Here is a 14,965-nt window from a genome sequence, read left to right as displayed (position 1 = left end):
GTTTGAGAAGAAAAACAATGAAGAAACAAATGTATTGAAAACTAGTACCTAGCTGACCTTTTCTAGATTTGGAAGCTAAGCAGCCAAGCTGAGCAAATATTTTAAGTTAGTATTTGGATGGGTGGCTAACCAGTGCTGTACGCTAGACGGGAAGCTAAAAACCGTTCTGGAAGAAGGCACAGGTTATGGACAGAGGTTTGGCATTCTATCCAAAGACTCGTGTCCACATGTCATTTGGCAGCTTGAAAGATGGTTAAGCCCTCCATCTCAAGCACCCTCCTACACCCACCCATTCTCTCCCTACCACACAACTGATGTTCTTCTGACCAACAGGTGATGTTCAGTGGAGCAGGAACAAAACCAGAGGATTCACAAATTCACAAATGCTTTCCTTAACTTGTAAAAACTGTAAACTTTAAAACTGTAAAAAAAAAAATCTGCACCTTGGCAGCCTCATTCCTGAGACAGAATTGAGCTTGGCAGTTGGGGCAGCAAAACTTAAATTGGCATAATTTTCTGCCAACTCAGAGACTGGAGGATAGCATGTTAATGCAGCTATGAGCAAGAATCCTGTATGCCACACAATGTGGGGAAGAAGTTTGGAGAGTGAGTGAGATGATGATTGTCTGGTAATAGTTTATGGGCTGTGGACATAAGAGGTTTCTGAGGCTTGCATATGGCTCATGAGCCACAGGCTGCCCCACATATACTCTAAATCTTCCTTAAGAGATGCTCTTTATTTTTACTTGTATTGCTTATTAAAATGTATCTGGAAATAAATGCTTAATTATAAACCTATATTTATAACTGTATTAACTATATTTCCATAACTATATTAAGGGATAAGACCCTCAAGTGCCAATTGGAAGAGAAATAATTGCTTGCTTGATCTGTCTCACTTAAGTTCTTAGTTCAGTCAATTTATACTTCACTGGAATCTAAGTTGTTTTGAACTCAGTGGGATATGCATCTTTGAATCCAGATACAGGCTTGCACTGTAATTGTTTCTGGCTTAAAATAATTAGTACTTGTTTGTCATGTCAACCATATCCTGATTCTAATTTTTGAGATTTATATGGGGAGATAAATTAGTAGTGTTCCACACCTGTCCTTACACGTTGCACGTACAAGATTAGCTAAACAAACAATTACTATTATAGATTGAAATTTTATTAGAAACAATAAGACATTACAACGTAATATATAAAATTAGTAATGTTATAGCTCCTCATAGGGTTGATCTTTTTCCAGTTAAAGTTACTGACTATAGCATATTTACAGACTTAGATGTGTTTCAGAGATCTGAAATAATAAAAATCTGGAGGAACATTTTAAGGGTCTAGTATGATGGCTTTATTGGGCTTGACCATCATACATTTTTGTAAAAAGTAACAAAAGTTTCCAACTCAGATTGCCTGAATCCAATGAAGGCTTAAACAGAAGCGATAAATATTGAGAGGGTCCAACTTAAACATAGACCACATTAAAGGCCAGTTAAAACAGAAAATCCTGAGGGTTGACTGAAGGGACCCAGCTAGACTCTTGGGGCAACTAAACTCTGTGACATTCCAGAGAATATTTGATTACATTATACTACGTACTGTTTAATATATTGTTGGTATACTTACAGATATTAAGAATGCTTCCCTTGCAATGAAGAGCAGACAGCAAGTTATTAACGAGGTCAACAAGCGAAGGACCCTTTTGCAAGATAATAGCTGGATAAAGAAAAGACCTGAGGAGGAAAGGTAAGGAAAGAATCCATTGGCTTTTTGGCAATATGGTCAGGCCTTGCAACTTTTTCTGGAATTCTTATGTAAATCCATGGAGGTGATTGACTTGTTTTCATTGGTTAAAGTCTGTTCAATTTTATGAGCTTAGTTTTCCAGGTAGATATTTTCCAGGTGGATATTTACAACTTGTAATTTACATACCTGAAGCCATGCCCCCACTTCATTGCACATACATAGCCTAGCAATCTTTTTTTTTCTGCTGTGTTCCCATGAAGCTGTCTTTTTCTTGTCCTGAGCCCATGAGGGAATCAGTCGTGAGTTCTGTTCTTAGCTTAACTTCTTAGCTTACTGCTGTTAAAGCAATATTGTTCTCCCTATTCTGACTCTTTCCAAGAGCATCTTCAAAGTGCATAGAATCTATTAGGCCTTCTCTCCTATTACCTTCGACAGAAGTCATGGAATAGGACTGAGTGACTGAGCACAGAGGCAGGAGGGGCAGCATAAGAATTAAGAAGGGGGATGGCCAATATCATGCCAGTATTGTTTTCTGCCGACTGTAAATTGAACAGAGAATTATTTATTTATTTAGTTTATGTAGCTGCCCATCTCACTTTTATTTAACTATAGGTAGCTTACAATAAAACCAATAAAATACCTACAATTCACAGTATAAAAAACAAATGAAAATAAAACACATAGCAGCCAGGTGTAATCTAACCAATCATCCACCCAACCAGAAGATGGGCTCTATGCCATGCCCAGGGCCCCAGGTTTGGGCACAAAGCCATCAAGGCCTTACAAAAGGCCAACAGGGACAGGGCCAATCTGATCTCAGGGGGGATGATGTTCCAAAAGGTATCTCTCCTGGGCCTTGCCAGCCAACGCTCCCTAGCTGACGGTATCCAGAGCATGCCCATCCTGCCAGATCTGGTAGGAAGGGTAGAAACAACTGGGGAGAGACAATCCTGTAAGTAATATAACTCGGCTCTGAAGGCTAAAGGTAAAAAGTGGTTGATCACTTTGTGGTTCATTGTGTTGTGCCATCAAACCAGTGCAGCAAGTTGATGGTTCAATGTACTATGCAAATTGGATTTATTCAGTTAATAAGGGATTAGCATGTTGTGCAAATGGAGCCATGGTGATCTGCCAGGTGGAAATAGAAGGGAAAAGAAGATGAGTGTTGGAGAAGAGGTTTAAATTAAACATAGGCAGCTCAAGAGATAGAATATTTAGTACTGCTTTATAGAGTTTTTTCTGTATACATCTTGTAAATCTTGGAAACTTCATAACTTCACTCCAGATGGCACAATACTTACAACAAATAATTAAAGAAGAGTTTTGAAATGCATCTGTTTGCTTTCCTGTATAGGTTGTGCGTGATACACAAAAGATGTAACACAAAATGGTTAATTTAATTTGATGGTTTTCAGAGTTTGTTCCAATGAACCTTAGAGTGTCTTAGAAATTTAACGTTTCCTCATGTGAAAAACAACCCAAAATCAAACTAATCAAAAGTTAGGAATCATTCTTGTTTGCAGATCTAAATGCAGTGTGCCTAATTGACATAGTACCATTTCCTAAAATCCTCTGCAATGTTTAAGACATACAGGGGTCCCCCATGACATAAGACTAGGTCCCAAGGCTTCTTTGAAGATTAAAGCAGGTTGCCAAGAAAGGGGTAGGTCATTTTACTGAAAGTTTGAAATGCTTCTTTGGAAGGGATGCATGAGACCAGATTGAGAGCTACCTGAGAAATTGAAAGACATATGCCATCCTAGAACTACAAGTCACTCAATTCTGGATTTAAAGTGCTGGCTTCATTTGGACATAATGAAGATCCAGGGTTTATTGGGACAGAGTTCAGCTGCAGTGAGCTTGGGGTTTGGATGCTTTCCATTTTTTTCCTCTTACTTTAATCCACTTAAAAATAACTAAAGTATTTTGTGTTACTCATTAAACTTATAGTTTAAAAAATCCAGTTTCCTAAGGTATTGTTGTTATGATGTCCAGTCAGATTTATTGTATTTAAATAAGGATGATATCTAATTCTTTATTTATCGCAGCACCAATGAAAACTATGGCAGAGTGGTTCTTAATCAGTACAAATCACAAGATAGCTTGCACAGGTACAGTAACATTTTAGTGTATGTATTCTTTCCCATGTACCTTTCAGCTGTTGCATATATATGTTGCAGTTCTTTGTTCTGTTTAATAATTTGTAGTAAGAACCTGCTTTATTAATTGAGTAAAACCAGGCCTTTGGTTTAATTCAAATGCTAGCATTTTCTGTTACTTGATTGTGATGCAGTAATTTCTTCATTATTTAAAACAATCACAAAATCTAATATATACATTAATTCATGATGAGAGATCTTGATAGTCAGCTGTATAATTAGTTTAATTAATAATAATTGCACTATTTAATTTTTAAAATGAAGTTGATCCACAGATCTGTTTCCAATAGAGGCGAATATGTGTAGCTCAGTGTTGAACTGTGGAGTCCTTGGGGCTTGGTTCTTTTCTTGCAAACGTTTCATTACCCAGCTAGGTAACATCTTCAGTGCTAGAATGGGTTGGGGTTTGCTCTCTATTTATATACTGTTGCATGCCTTGCCAGTGCTGGTGGGGGTGGGGGTTTTGTTTTGCTCCTCTGGTAGGAGGAGCACTTGTGCTCTGTGAGCACAAACGCATTACAGCAACCCAGAACAGCAGAAAAAGGACCACCTATACAACATCTTCCAACAAAATGGATATCCACACAACTTTATCAAAAAGTGCCTGACCACTCAACCTATTACAACACAACCTACACAAGCTATGAAAAGGATCACACTGCCATACATCAGAAATGTCTCAGAAACCACCAGCAGACTATTACAACCACATGGCATCTCTGTAGCATACAAACCAACAAAATCATTCCAAAATACCTTAAGTAAACCAAAAGACCCAGTAGCACAAGAAGAAAAAACAGAAGTCCTCTGCAACATACAGTGTAAGGACTGTAACAACCACTATGTAGGACAGACAGGCAGAAGGCTGGCAGAGTGCATCCATGAACACCAACTAGCAGTCAGAAGACATGATGAAAACTCCTTAATCTCACAACACATGGACAGACTTAACCATAGTTTTAACTGGGAAACTGTCAACATTTTAGACCAAGCTAAATCCAAAAATGCAGAAGAATTCTTGGAAGCTTGGTAGGCAGCAAGATAAACAGCATCTACATACTATTCAAAGAGACAAAAGACCAGAAGATCACCTCACCAGCAATCATCACCCAGATAAGCAAAAGTTACCACCAGGCACACAATCAAGCAGTAAGCATATGCTAATCAAGGAACTACCAGAGGAGCAAAACAAAACCCCCACCCCCACCAGCACTGGCAAGGCAGGCCACAGTATATAAATAGAGAGCAAACCCCATCCCATTTTAGCACTGAAGATGTTACCTAGCCAGGTAATGGAACATTTGCAAGAAAAGAACCAAGCTCAGAGAACCCCAAGGACTCCAAAGTTCAACCCTGAGCTACACATATTTGCCTCTATTGGAAACAGATCTGTGGATCAACTTCATTTTAAAAATTTAATAGGGCATGTAAGATAGTAAAAAATAGTACTCCCTATCTCTTGAACAGTTTATTCATTAAATTGAGATCAGATGTTGCTGGTCTGAATACACTTAAATATATTACAGCTGCCATTTACAGCTGCAAACATTTGGATGACCAATAGAAGACAACTCAGATCAGGAAACACAAACTCCTTGTTTCCATTTCTGGCCATCCAGAAAATCACTTTTGCAGCTCAGATATGATAACCATAATGGAAAGTGATTTTATCTTAATTTTGTTTTCACATGTAATATATAACCAAAATGTGGAAAGGAGTTATTCTATTTATTTTAAGGATAAAAGTATTATTTATATGGCAGTTCCTACATATATATGTAGGAAAGAAAAAAAAATTCTTGTTATTTGCAATAGTTATATTCTATAAAAATGCTGCAAATAATGAATTAGCAAATGCTGAAACCTCAGCTGGTTTCATGTGTGTTGTGTGATTCCAATGTTTTGTTGCTCAGCATGTCTGCAAATAAGCATGACAGCACCGTGAGTACTGATTTTGTGGTTACAGATACATTTTTGCAAATAAGTGAACTCGCAAATACGGAACCCGCGAATGACAAGGATTGTCTGTGCTTGTTAAATTAGGTTCATCTGAAGCTGTGTAAAAATATATTTACACTGATCAAGCATGGGTAAAGGCCTTTCTTAGGCATTAACTCATGGTGATAAGGGTGGCAAAATGTAATTGTTGTGCCCTTATTGTGTCCACAGAGAGGCTGCTGGTGGCTCTGAGGGTCCAGTCCCTCCTGGTTAAGGAAGACTTGGGGAAACACTTACAGGGCAGCTGTGAGGCTTATTCTAGGCATCTGTTGAATAAAGTTGGTTGGATTCTCTCAGAATTGGTATCTGGCTGTACATATCCTATGAAGGTGCCTGAGGCATGCTCTTTTACCCTGTTATCTGGGAAGAAATTGAACCTGTTAGCCCTTATGAACTAGACAGGACCTTTGAAACTGTGAGTTCAGCCAACTGTGTTTTAGATTCATGTCCCTTTTCGCTAGTCAGTACCACCTGGGAGATGATGTGGTTGGGTCTATGTGGTGATTAATACTTATTTGCAGGAGGGGGTGGTGCAAAGAGGTGGTTATTTGCTCCTTCCTCAAGAAGCCATGACTGAACCAAACAATTTTTGCATAGTTTCCAAACTTCCCCTTTTTAGATAAGGCAATCAGCCTGCAGCTCCAGAGCACCTGGAGGAAGTAGATTATCTGGACCTTTGCAGTTGGGATTCACACTTGGTTATAGCCCTGAGATGGCATCGATCACAGTTGCAGATGATCTCTGGAAGGTTCAGGATGGAGTACATCTCTGTATGGCCTTCAGTACATTGATTGTGGTATCCCTCTGGACTGCCTCAGGGGCTTGGGAGTGGGAGACACAGTGCTGTGATGGTTCTCCACTTTTTTCTGCAGCCAGTTCCAATTGGTTTTGATGGTGGGGAGGAAAGAGATTGAGCCTGAGGCCCCTGCTTTGTGGGGTCCCTCAGGGCTTTATTGTTCTTGTTCCTGTTTAACATCTACATGAAGCCACTGAGCTTCATGTATAATTGGACAGTGATACCCAATTATACATCTCTGCCCCAGACTGACCATGTGATATTGCTGAGGTTCTTTCTCAGGGTGTAGAGGGGTCTAGATGGGGAAAACAAGCTTTGGCTCAACCCTGGCAAAGCTAAGCAGCTGTGGGTTTTGCAGTTCTGCAGATGCAGAAACTTTCCATTTCATGCTTTGAATGGGGTTGCACTCCTTCAGACAGAGTTGGTGTGCAGTTTGGAGGTGGCAGTCGTGGTGCAGGTGGTAGTGATGGCTAACAGAGCCTTTGCACAGGTTTATTTTGTGAACCAGGTCCCCTTTATTAGGGAGTGTCATCTGGTGGGACCTAATCATGCCTGCTCTGTAGCAGTGCACGCCCTCTGAAACAGCATCCCCTGTAGAGATTCAGGTGGCCCTGACTCTGCTAGTCTTTTGTAAAGCATTATAGACTTTACCCTATAAAAGCTGTTACCCCTTTTTAACCCCTGGAGGTTGAATGTGCCCTGCTGGCTGATCTGTTTGGCCTTATTCTAGTGGACTGCTTTTAGACCTTGCACATATGTTTATGTTTATTCTGTTATTTAATATTTTTTTAAAATATGGCTGTGAAAGGTTATTTATTTATATTTTGAATTTAGATACTGCCCAGAGTCACTTCTTTGTGAGATGGGCAGTATCTAAATTCGAAATATAAATAAATAAATAAATAAATAAATAAATAAATATTATCAATGTTACTGTGAGTTGGATTCAGGATAAATTAACTGAAACTAAGATATAATTTAGTCATTAATTTTCAGTGTAAGAAGACAGATAAAATCACCATGCCATCTCCTCTGGGAAGTCATCAAGTTCTCTGATTTTTCTTTTTCTTTTCTTTACCTTTTTAAAAAGATTTTTAAAAATCTCTTTTAACAATGTCACTTGCTTGTTCTTTTATTTCTATGCACATAATCACACCTTTCTTTTTTTCCTCTTAAGAATGATCAAGCAGGATTTATAAAAACTAGGCAAGAAGCAGACAACATTAGGTTAATTTGCAATTTTATCATTAGATGCTGAAAAAGCCTTCGACAAAATATATATGTAAACGGTACATTTGCCGTACTAAATAGACTCAGATTTCCTCTGAAATTCATAAAATGGGTCAAGATATTATGTGAGTCGCCCACATCTAAAGTAAAAGTTAATGGTATGCTTTCTGCTACTTTCCCATTATTTAGAGGAACTAGACAAGGATGTCTACTTTTACCCTTGCTTTTTGATATTTGCATGGAACCCTTGGCTTGTGCTATTTGACAACATGAGGAGATTTATGGAGTAGTACATAATTCAGTTGAACATAAACTGGTTTTATATGCAGATGACATTATTCTGTTTATTTCTAAACCTCACACTCCAGTGTGATGCAAATGATAGATGCCTTTAGTAATATAGCAGGATATGCTACTATATCCAAATTGGAGTTGATGCCAATAGGTGAAAATTTGGTTACCCATCCATTTAAGGAATATCAATTCAGTATTTGTACTGAATTCACTAAATATTTAAGTATGTGCATACCAAAGATATAACTCAGTAACATGTAATATAAATAAAATATATGAAGAGGTTTCTTTAGATATGGATAGATGGGAGTCATTATATCTTATCCTTTCAGGAAAGGTGAATGCTCTCAAAATGTATTATTCAGATTAATTTATAATCTGAGAGGAATTCCTTTTCAAATATCTGGAAAATATTTTCAGAAAATAAGTTCTTTGTTTAGAAAATTTTTATGGAGTTCTTCGATTCCAAGAATATTGATATTTGTTATCAATAAATCAATTTGATATGCAGATGCTAAGAGATGAGTGGAATAAAGAATTACCTATATTGTCTAGACCAGGGGTCCCCAACCCCCGGGCCATGGACCCGTACCGTTCCATGGCCTGTTAGGAACCGGGCCGCAGAGCAGGAGGTGAGCAGCAAGTGAGCGAAAGTGAGCGAACTCTCCATCGCTCACGTTACTGCCTGAGCATCGCCTCCTGTCAGATCAGTGGCGGCATTAGATTCTCATAGGAGCGCGAACCCTACTGTGAACTGGGCATGCAGGGGATCTAGGTTGCGCACTCAGAATTCAACACTTATTTTACTCCGTGCGTGGCCCGCCCATTATTTTATTTACCACTGCCATCCACGCCTCCTTCCCGCACTGCGCACTTGTCTCAGTCACAGTTTTGGTAAGCCCACAAGCTTTTTTTTTTTTTTTAATCCATTCAATTGCGTCTGGTTCTTCGGAGACTCCCTGGACAAGTCCCGACCAGCAACCAATTTCTATCCCCACGCAAAGCGCTGCCAGTATTTCCTCCCACCGAAATAATAATAATAATAATAATAATAATAGAAATAATAATAATAGAAATAACGTGCACAATAAATGTAATGCACTTGAATCATCCCAAAACCATCCCCCTCCCCAGTCCGTGGAAAAATTGTCTTCCATGAAACTGGTCTCTGGTGCCAAAAAGTTTGGGGACCGCTGGTCTAGACAATGGGAGAGTGTCTTAACTTCTATAGCAAGAGTGTCAATGGACCTTAAACTCTGATTTATACAACAAAAAATAATATTTAAAATTTATTGGACTCTATTATGTTTGTATAGAAAAGAACTGTCTAAGACAGCATTTTGTTGGAGATGTAATGAGGATAATGCTTTTTTAAAACTCATGTTTTTACAACGTCCTGTACTTACTAAGTTTTCGGAGAAAATAGTAGACCATATAAATGTGACTGTGTGACAAAAGCTAAATTTTCAGAGGATAATATTCTCTTGAATTACATACCTAGTACATGGAACTTGACAATGGACAATGTGAATGGATTCTCCGTGCCCTTACTATGGGCAAAAGACTGATAATGCAGCATTGGAAAGATAAATGCTCGGCCCCATTCACTCAATGGATTGAAGACCTGATTGCACTTGCCACTTACGAGCGGATTGCTTATAGATGTAGACTTTATATGGACAAGTATAATGGGAGTCATTTATACAAAATACAGTAGTTTAAAAAAAAGATAGTCATATAAATATATTAGAAATATATATGTACTTGAATAATATTTGCATTAGATGTATATATAGAATTGTAACTGCTTACTGTTATAATGACTATCATACTATTTTTTGTCGTATTTCTTTCACTTTTTTCTAAAGTACATTTCTCTTTGACAATGTATATATCTCCAACAATATTATCATGGTGTTCTGTTTTATCTTTTGTTATTAATTAAAAAGCAATAGAATATAATTAAGACATAATTTAGTCATAAATAACAAAAGCTTATAATAATGTATATTTCACACTTCTTGTTTATAACACTCTTAATTCTGAAGATAATTTTGTAATATTAAACGTGTGTTACTTAAAGAAAATATATTATCTACATCTTAGCTGAGATGCTGCAATATTTTAATTTATTCCATAGTTCAGAAGATAATTTTATGATAGAAGCTAATCAGCTGGCAACTGTTATATCTCTGTGAGATGGTAACTAACAAATATTAGCTATCATGAATTAATCTTCCTTTCTTAATAATAGGAACCCAGAAGGGGAGGATGATGAGAAAGCTTTGCTTAATCGATATAGATCTGATACTACTTTAGACAGGTAAAAATTTAATTTATACTGGGTTTTGCTTTATATTATGGAATCTGAATGAAAACAAACTTCAGTTGTTAAAAAAGCTTTATTAATTTAAATATTTCATTTGCATTTTGTGACTATGATGTAACATATATTTACATTATTTATATTTATTAAATTGTTAATTAATTATATTTATTATTTATATGATATTTATATTTAAAAATTAACATATTTGAGTTAAACATCTCTGCTAAGTTTTTAAGCTCACCTTGCAATGCAATCCAATACATGTGTACTTAAAAATAAGGCAGACTTAAGTCAATATATTTTATGAAACAGATCAGATAAGGAGAGGATTGGAGATTCAATGCACCTGAAGGTTTGGAAAGGCTAAATAGCCTTACATGAAATGTGATTACTCCAGGGTTATCAGATCTGGGCTACAATAACTAGACAGCAGCAAAGAGGTATAGAAAAGTTTAACTGTTTGCTACCATCTCATACAGTAGTTGTTTTGCATCACAGATCTGGCAGCTCTAGATTAGTCTAAGCTAATTTCTAATGCTGTTGTGAAGACACATGATCCTCAGAGCAATTTGAAAGATGGGTAGGAAATAAAATTGATAGTAAATATCACAGACGGTGACAAACTAGTTTGGCTCCTACAGATACCTTTTAAAAACAAAAACAAAATGTGTATACCAAAGATATGGATGTTAAAATCAAGTCCAGTTTAATATAGAAAAATGCTATCATCTCCCATTTCATTTGCTTAGTGAAATAATTATTGTCAAATAATCTGTTAACTTCATAGGAATATGGTCCAAATTAGTTTAGCGTCTTACGCTGCATGGCTTAACTTTAGATACCAAAGAGTGAGTTAACAGTAAAGTGTATTCAAAAAGAAAGAAAATGCATTCATTTCTTTACTAGAAAAGAAAGAAATAGCTTTTCCCTATATGGTGTGGAATAGACGAGTTGCTATAAGGTCACCCTGTTACTTTAACAGCTGTATGGCCAGAAGTTAATACAGTGGTACCTCGGTTCACGAAAGCTTCTGTTCACGAACAATTCGGTTCACGAACAGCTCCGGCCGCAAAATTTTGCCTCCATTCGCAAACTCCGCATCGGGTTACGAACAGGATCCGCGGCCATTTTCCCTGCTGACACGTGGTTGTGGCTTCCTGTAGGCGAGATCGCGGTGGCAAACAGACATCCTGTGAAGCTTTTTGGTGTGCTTGTTAGCATGGCTCCGAAAAAGGTGCAGAGCAAGCTTGATCAGAATAAGGGTTTGAAGAAAATAACCATTGAATTGAAGAAGGAAATTGTAGAAAAGCACGATCGTGGTATTCATGTGACTGATCTGGGCTCGGAGAACAAGATGGCGAAGTCGACAATCTCGACTATTTTGAAGAATAAAGATGCCATCAAAGGAGCTGATGTGGCAAAAGGAGTAACGACATTAACCAAGCAGAGGACACAAGTGCTAGAAGAGGTGGAAAAACTTTTGTTAGTGTGGCTGAATGAGAAACAGCTGGCAGGTGATAGCGTTAGTGAAGCTATGATCTGTGAAAAAGCCAGGAAATTGCACAGTGATTTACTGCAAAAAAATCCCTCTATAAGTGCAGCAAGTGAAGAATTTAAAGCCAGCAGAGGCTGGTTTGAAAAATTCCGCAAGAGAAGTGGCATCCACAGTGTAACAAGACATGGTAAGCCTTCCAGTTCTGACAAGGCTGCTGCAGAAGCCTACAAGAAAGAATTTGAGGAATTCATGAAGGCGGAAGGATACGTCGCTCAGCAAGTGTTCAACTGCGATGAAACAGGGCTCTTCTGGAAGAAGATGCCAAAGAGAGCCTATATCACGCAGGAGGAAAAGGCACTGCCAGGGCACAAGCCCATGAAGGACAGATTGACCCTTTTGCTGTGTGCGAACGCAAGCGGCGAGCTGAAGATTAAGAATGTACCATTCCCAGACCCCTCGTGCATTCAAGGAACACAATGTGAACAAGGCCAGACTACCTGTCATGTGGAGGGCCAATGCGAGAGCTTGGGTCACAAGGCAATTGTTCATGGAATGGGTGCACGAGGTGTTTGCACCCACTGTTAAAAAATATCTTTCTGACAACCAACTGCCTGAAATGTGCCTTCTTCTGATGGACAATGCCCCGGCACACCCTCCAGCCTTGGTGGATGATATGGACGCCAAATACGACTTCATAAAGGTCAAGTTCCTCCCCCCGAACACGACATCTCTTCTGCAGCCCATGAACCAGCAAGTGATCTGCAACTTTAAGAAGCTGTACACAAAGGCGCTCTTCACCAGGTGTTTCAATGTCACTGAAGAAACATCCTTGACTCTGAAAGAATTCTGGAAGAAATATTTCAATGTCCTCCACTGCATCAGCCTCATTGACAAAGCCTGGGAAGATGTTACCTACCGGACCTTAAATTCAGCCTGGAGGAAACTGTGGCCAGAATGTGTCACTGAACGTGACTGTGAAGGGTCTGATGCAGAGGTAGTGGAGGAGATTGTGTCCATGTGCAAGAGTATGGGTCTGGTTGTCGATGGTGCAGACATAGAAGAGCTTGTTGAGGACCATAAGGAAGAGGTGACCACGGCAGAACTTGCAGAACTCCAGAGTGAGCAGCAGAAAGCACTTGGTGAGGAGCATTCCACTGAGGAAGAGGAAGACAGGGAGGAGGTTAGCAGTGACGTGATTAAATCTATTATGGAAAAATGGAATGAGTGCCAGGATTTCTTTGAGAAGCACCACCCCAACATAACTGTAACAAACAGAGTGCTGAATCTGATGAATGATAACGTGGTCTCTCATTTCCAGAGGGTTATGCAGCGCAGGAAAAAACAACTGACTTTAGACAGATTTTTCCCCAGAACTGAGCGTGCAGCTAAGAGACAAAGAAGAGAGGAAACCCTTGAAGGAGATCTCCCCGATGTCCTTTTGGAGGGGGACTCTCCCTCCAAACAATAACTGCCTCCCCACCCACCTTCCTGTCCTCCACGCCAGAAGTCGCCTCGAGCAAGGTCAGCGTCCTCTCTCTTCATACTGTGCTGTACTGTACTTTGTTTCATGTTTTTGTGGTTTAAAAATAAAATACATATGGTTAAGAACGGATTAACCATATTTACATTGAACCTTATGGGGAAATTTGACTCGGGTCATAACCAAAAATCGGTTGTCGACCAAATTCGGAGGGGTCAGAACGGATTAGCCGTATTTACATTGAACCTTATGGGAAAATTTGATTCGGTTCGTGACCAATTCGGTTTGCGACCAGAATCGCGGAACTAATTAAGTTCATGAACCGAGGTACCACTGTACGGTGCCTTGAATTGCAGATATCGAAAGTTCTAATTGCCGGATTTTTGCTTTCCCTTCTTGGTAAATATATACAGGATTGCATTCAGTCCTGATAGCAGGAATCTGATAACTGCATCTTTTCAGTGGAAGACAAGGAAATATTTTTTGCCAATGACTCCGTCATAGAATCATAGAGGTGGAAGGGACCTAAGAGATCATCAAGTCCAACCCTCCACACTGCAGGAGTCACTACACCATCCGTGATAAATGAGGATTTGGCCAGGGCTGCGGCAGCGGAAAGAGGGCTGGGCATGGCGTGGGCGGCTACAGGTGGAGCTGCCGCGCGATTTGCTCTCGTGGGGAGGGCCGACAGAGGAGTCCCGTCATGCCCGTCTTCCGGCAGGCGCCTCCGAGGGCCTGGGGCTTCTCCCGACTGGTCTCAACGCAGCGGTCACGGCCTGCCCAGCTGCTCCCGGCGCAGATGGACCCAGGGCTGCTGTGGCTGCGAGCTGGGAGCTCCTACGCTCATGGCACTCCTTCCCCTCTGCTGAACTTGGAGGCGCGGGAACAGCGCAGGCCAACCGTGTCCTCGCTCAGTCCCTGGACGGAAGCCAATAGCCGACCGCTGCGCTTCGCGTGACCTGCTGAACCAGCGCCATTTTAGCCGTGAGCGTGCAGGATTTGTGTTTCAGTGTCATGGGAATGCAGGAAATCGGATTAGTTCCATGACCTCGGTTAAGTCAACCACAAACACGTGATGGGTGTAGATGGCTGTCGCCCTTGTGCATGCATCAGAATGAGGCTGGTGCAAAAATAGCTTCCTTTGGGGATGCTGCCCCAGCGTAGAGCGGTTGCCGCCCTGGCCGCCGGGCGCAGCTGCTCCAAAGGAAAGGAAGCGGGTCTCTAAAGTCCATAAAGGCCAGAAAAGGGCTTGTGCTTTCTCTTTGGTGTAATTTTATTGGGTTAAAGAAAATCAGTGTTAAACATAATTCCCTCTTTGGTTTGATGTAATGACTGTGTTTTAGAGGGAATTGTTTGTTTGTTTGTTTATTAAACTTGTCCCCGCCCATCTCCCCCCAATGGGAGACTCTGGGCAGCTCACAACATATTAAAACAAT

At 39.8% G+C, this 14,965-nt stretch overlaps 1 protein-coding gene across 1 annotated transcript in view; it reads left to right on the top strand.

The window, feature by feature from the left end:
* The first annotated feature begins 584 nt into the window (after positions 1-584).
* The window catches only part of SCEL (sciellin), a 44,225-nt gene continuing 29,844 nt past the window's right edge, over positions 585-14,965 (top strand). The window contains exons 1-4 of the mRNA XM_088136617.1: positions 585-606; positions 1,631-1,748; positions 3,797-3,859; positions 10,480-10,548. Coding sequence (XP_087992743.1) covers positions 585-606; positions 1,631-1,748; positions 3,797-3,859; positions 10,480-10,548 — 272 coding nt within the window. The remainder of the gene's footprint in view (positions 607-1,630; positions 1,749-3,796; positions 3,860-10,479; positions 10,549-14,965) is intronic.

Source organism: Python bivittatus, unplaced genomic scaffold (genome assembly GCF_059951505.1).
Source record: "Python bivittatus isolate LINGU-HERP-01145 unplaced genomic scaffold, Pbiv_v1 ctg000060_np1212, whole genome shotgun sequence".
Lineage (NCBI taxonomy): Eukaryota > Metazoa > Chordata > Lepidosauria > Squamata > Pythonidae > Python > Python bivittatus.
Note: the sequence above shows the minus strand (reverse complement) of the source record. Positions and strands in the feature narration are given on the sequence as shown.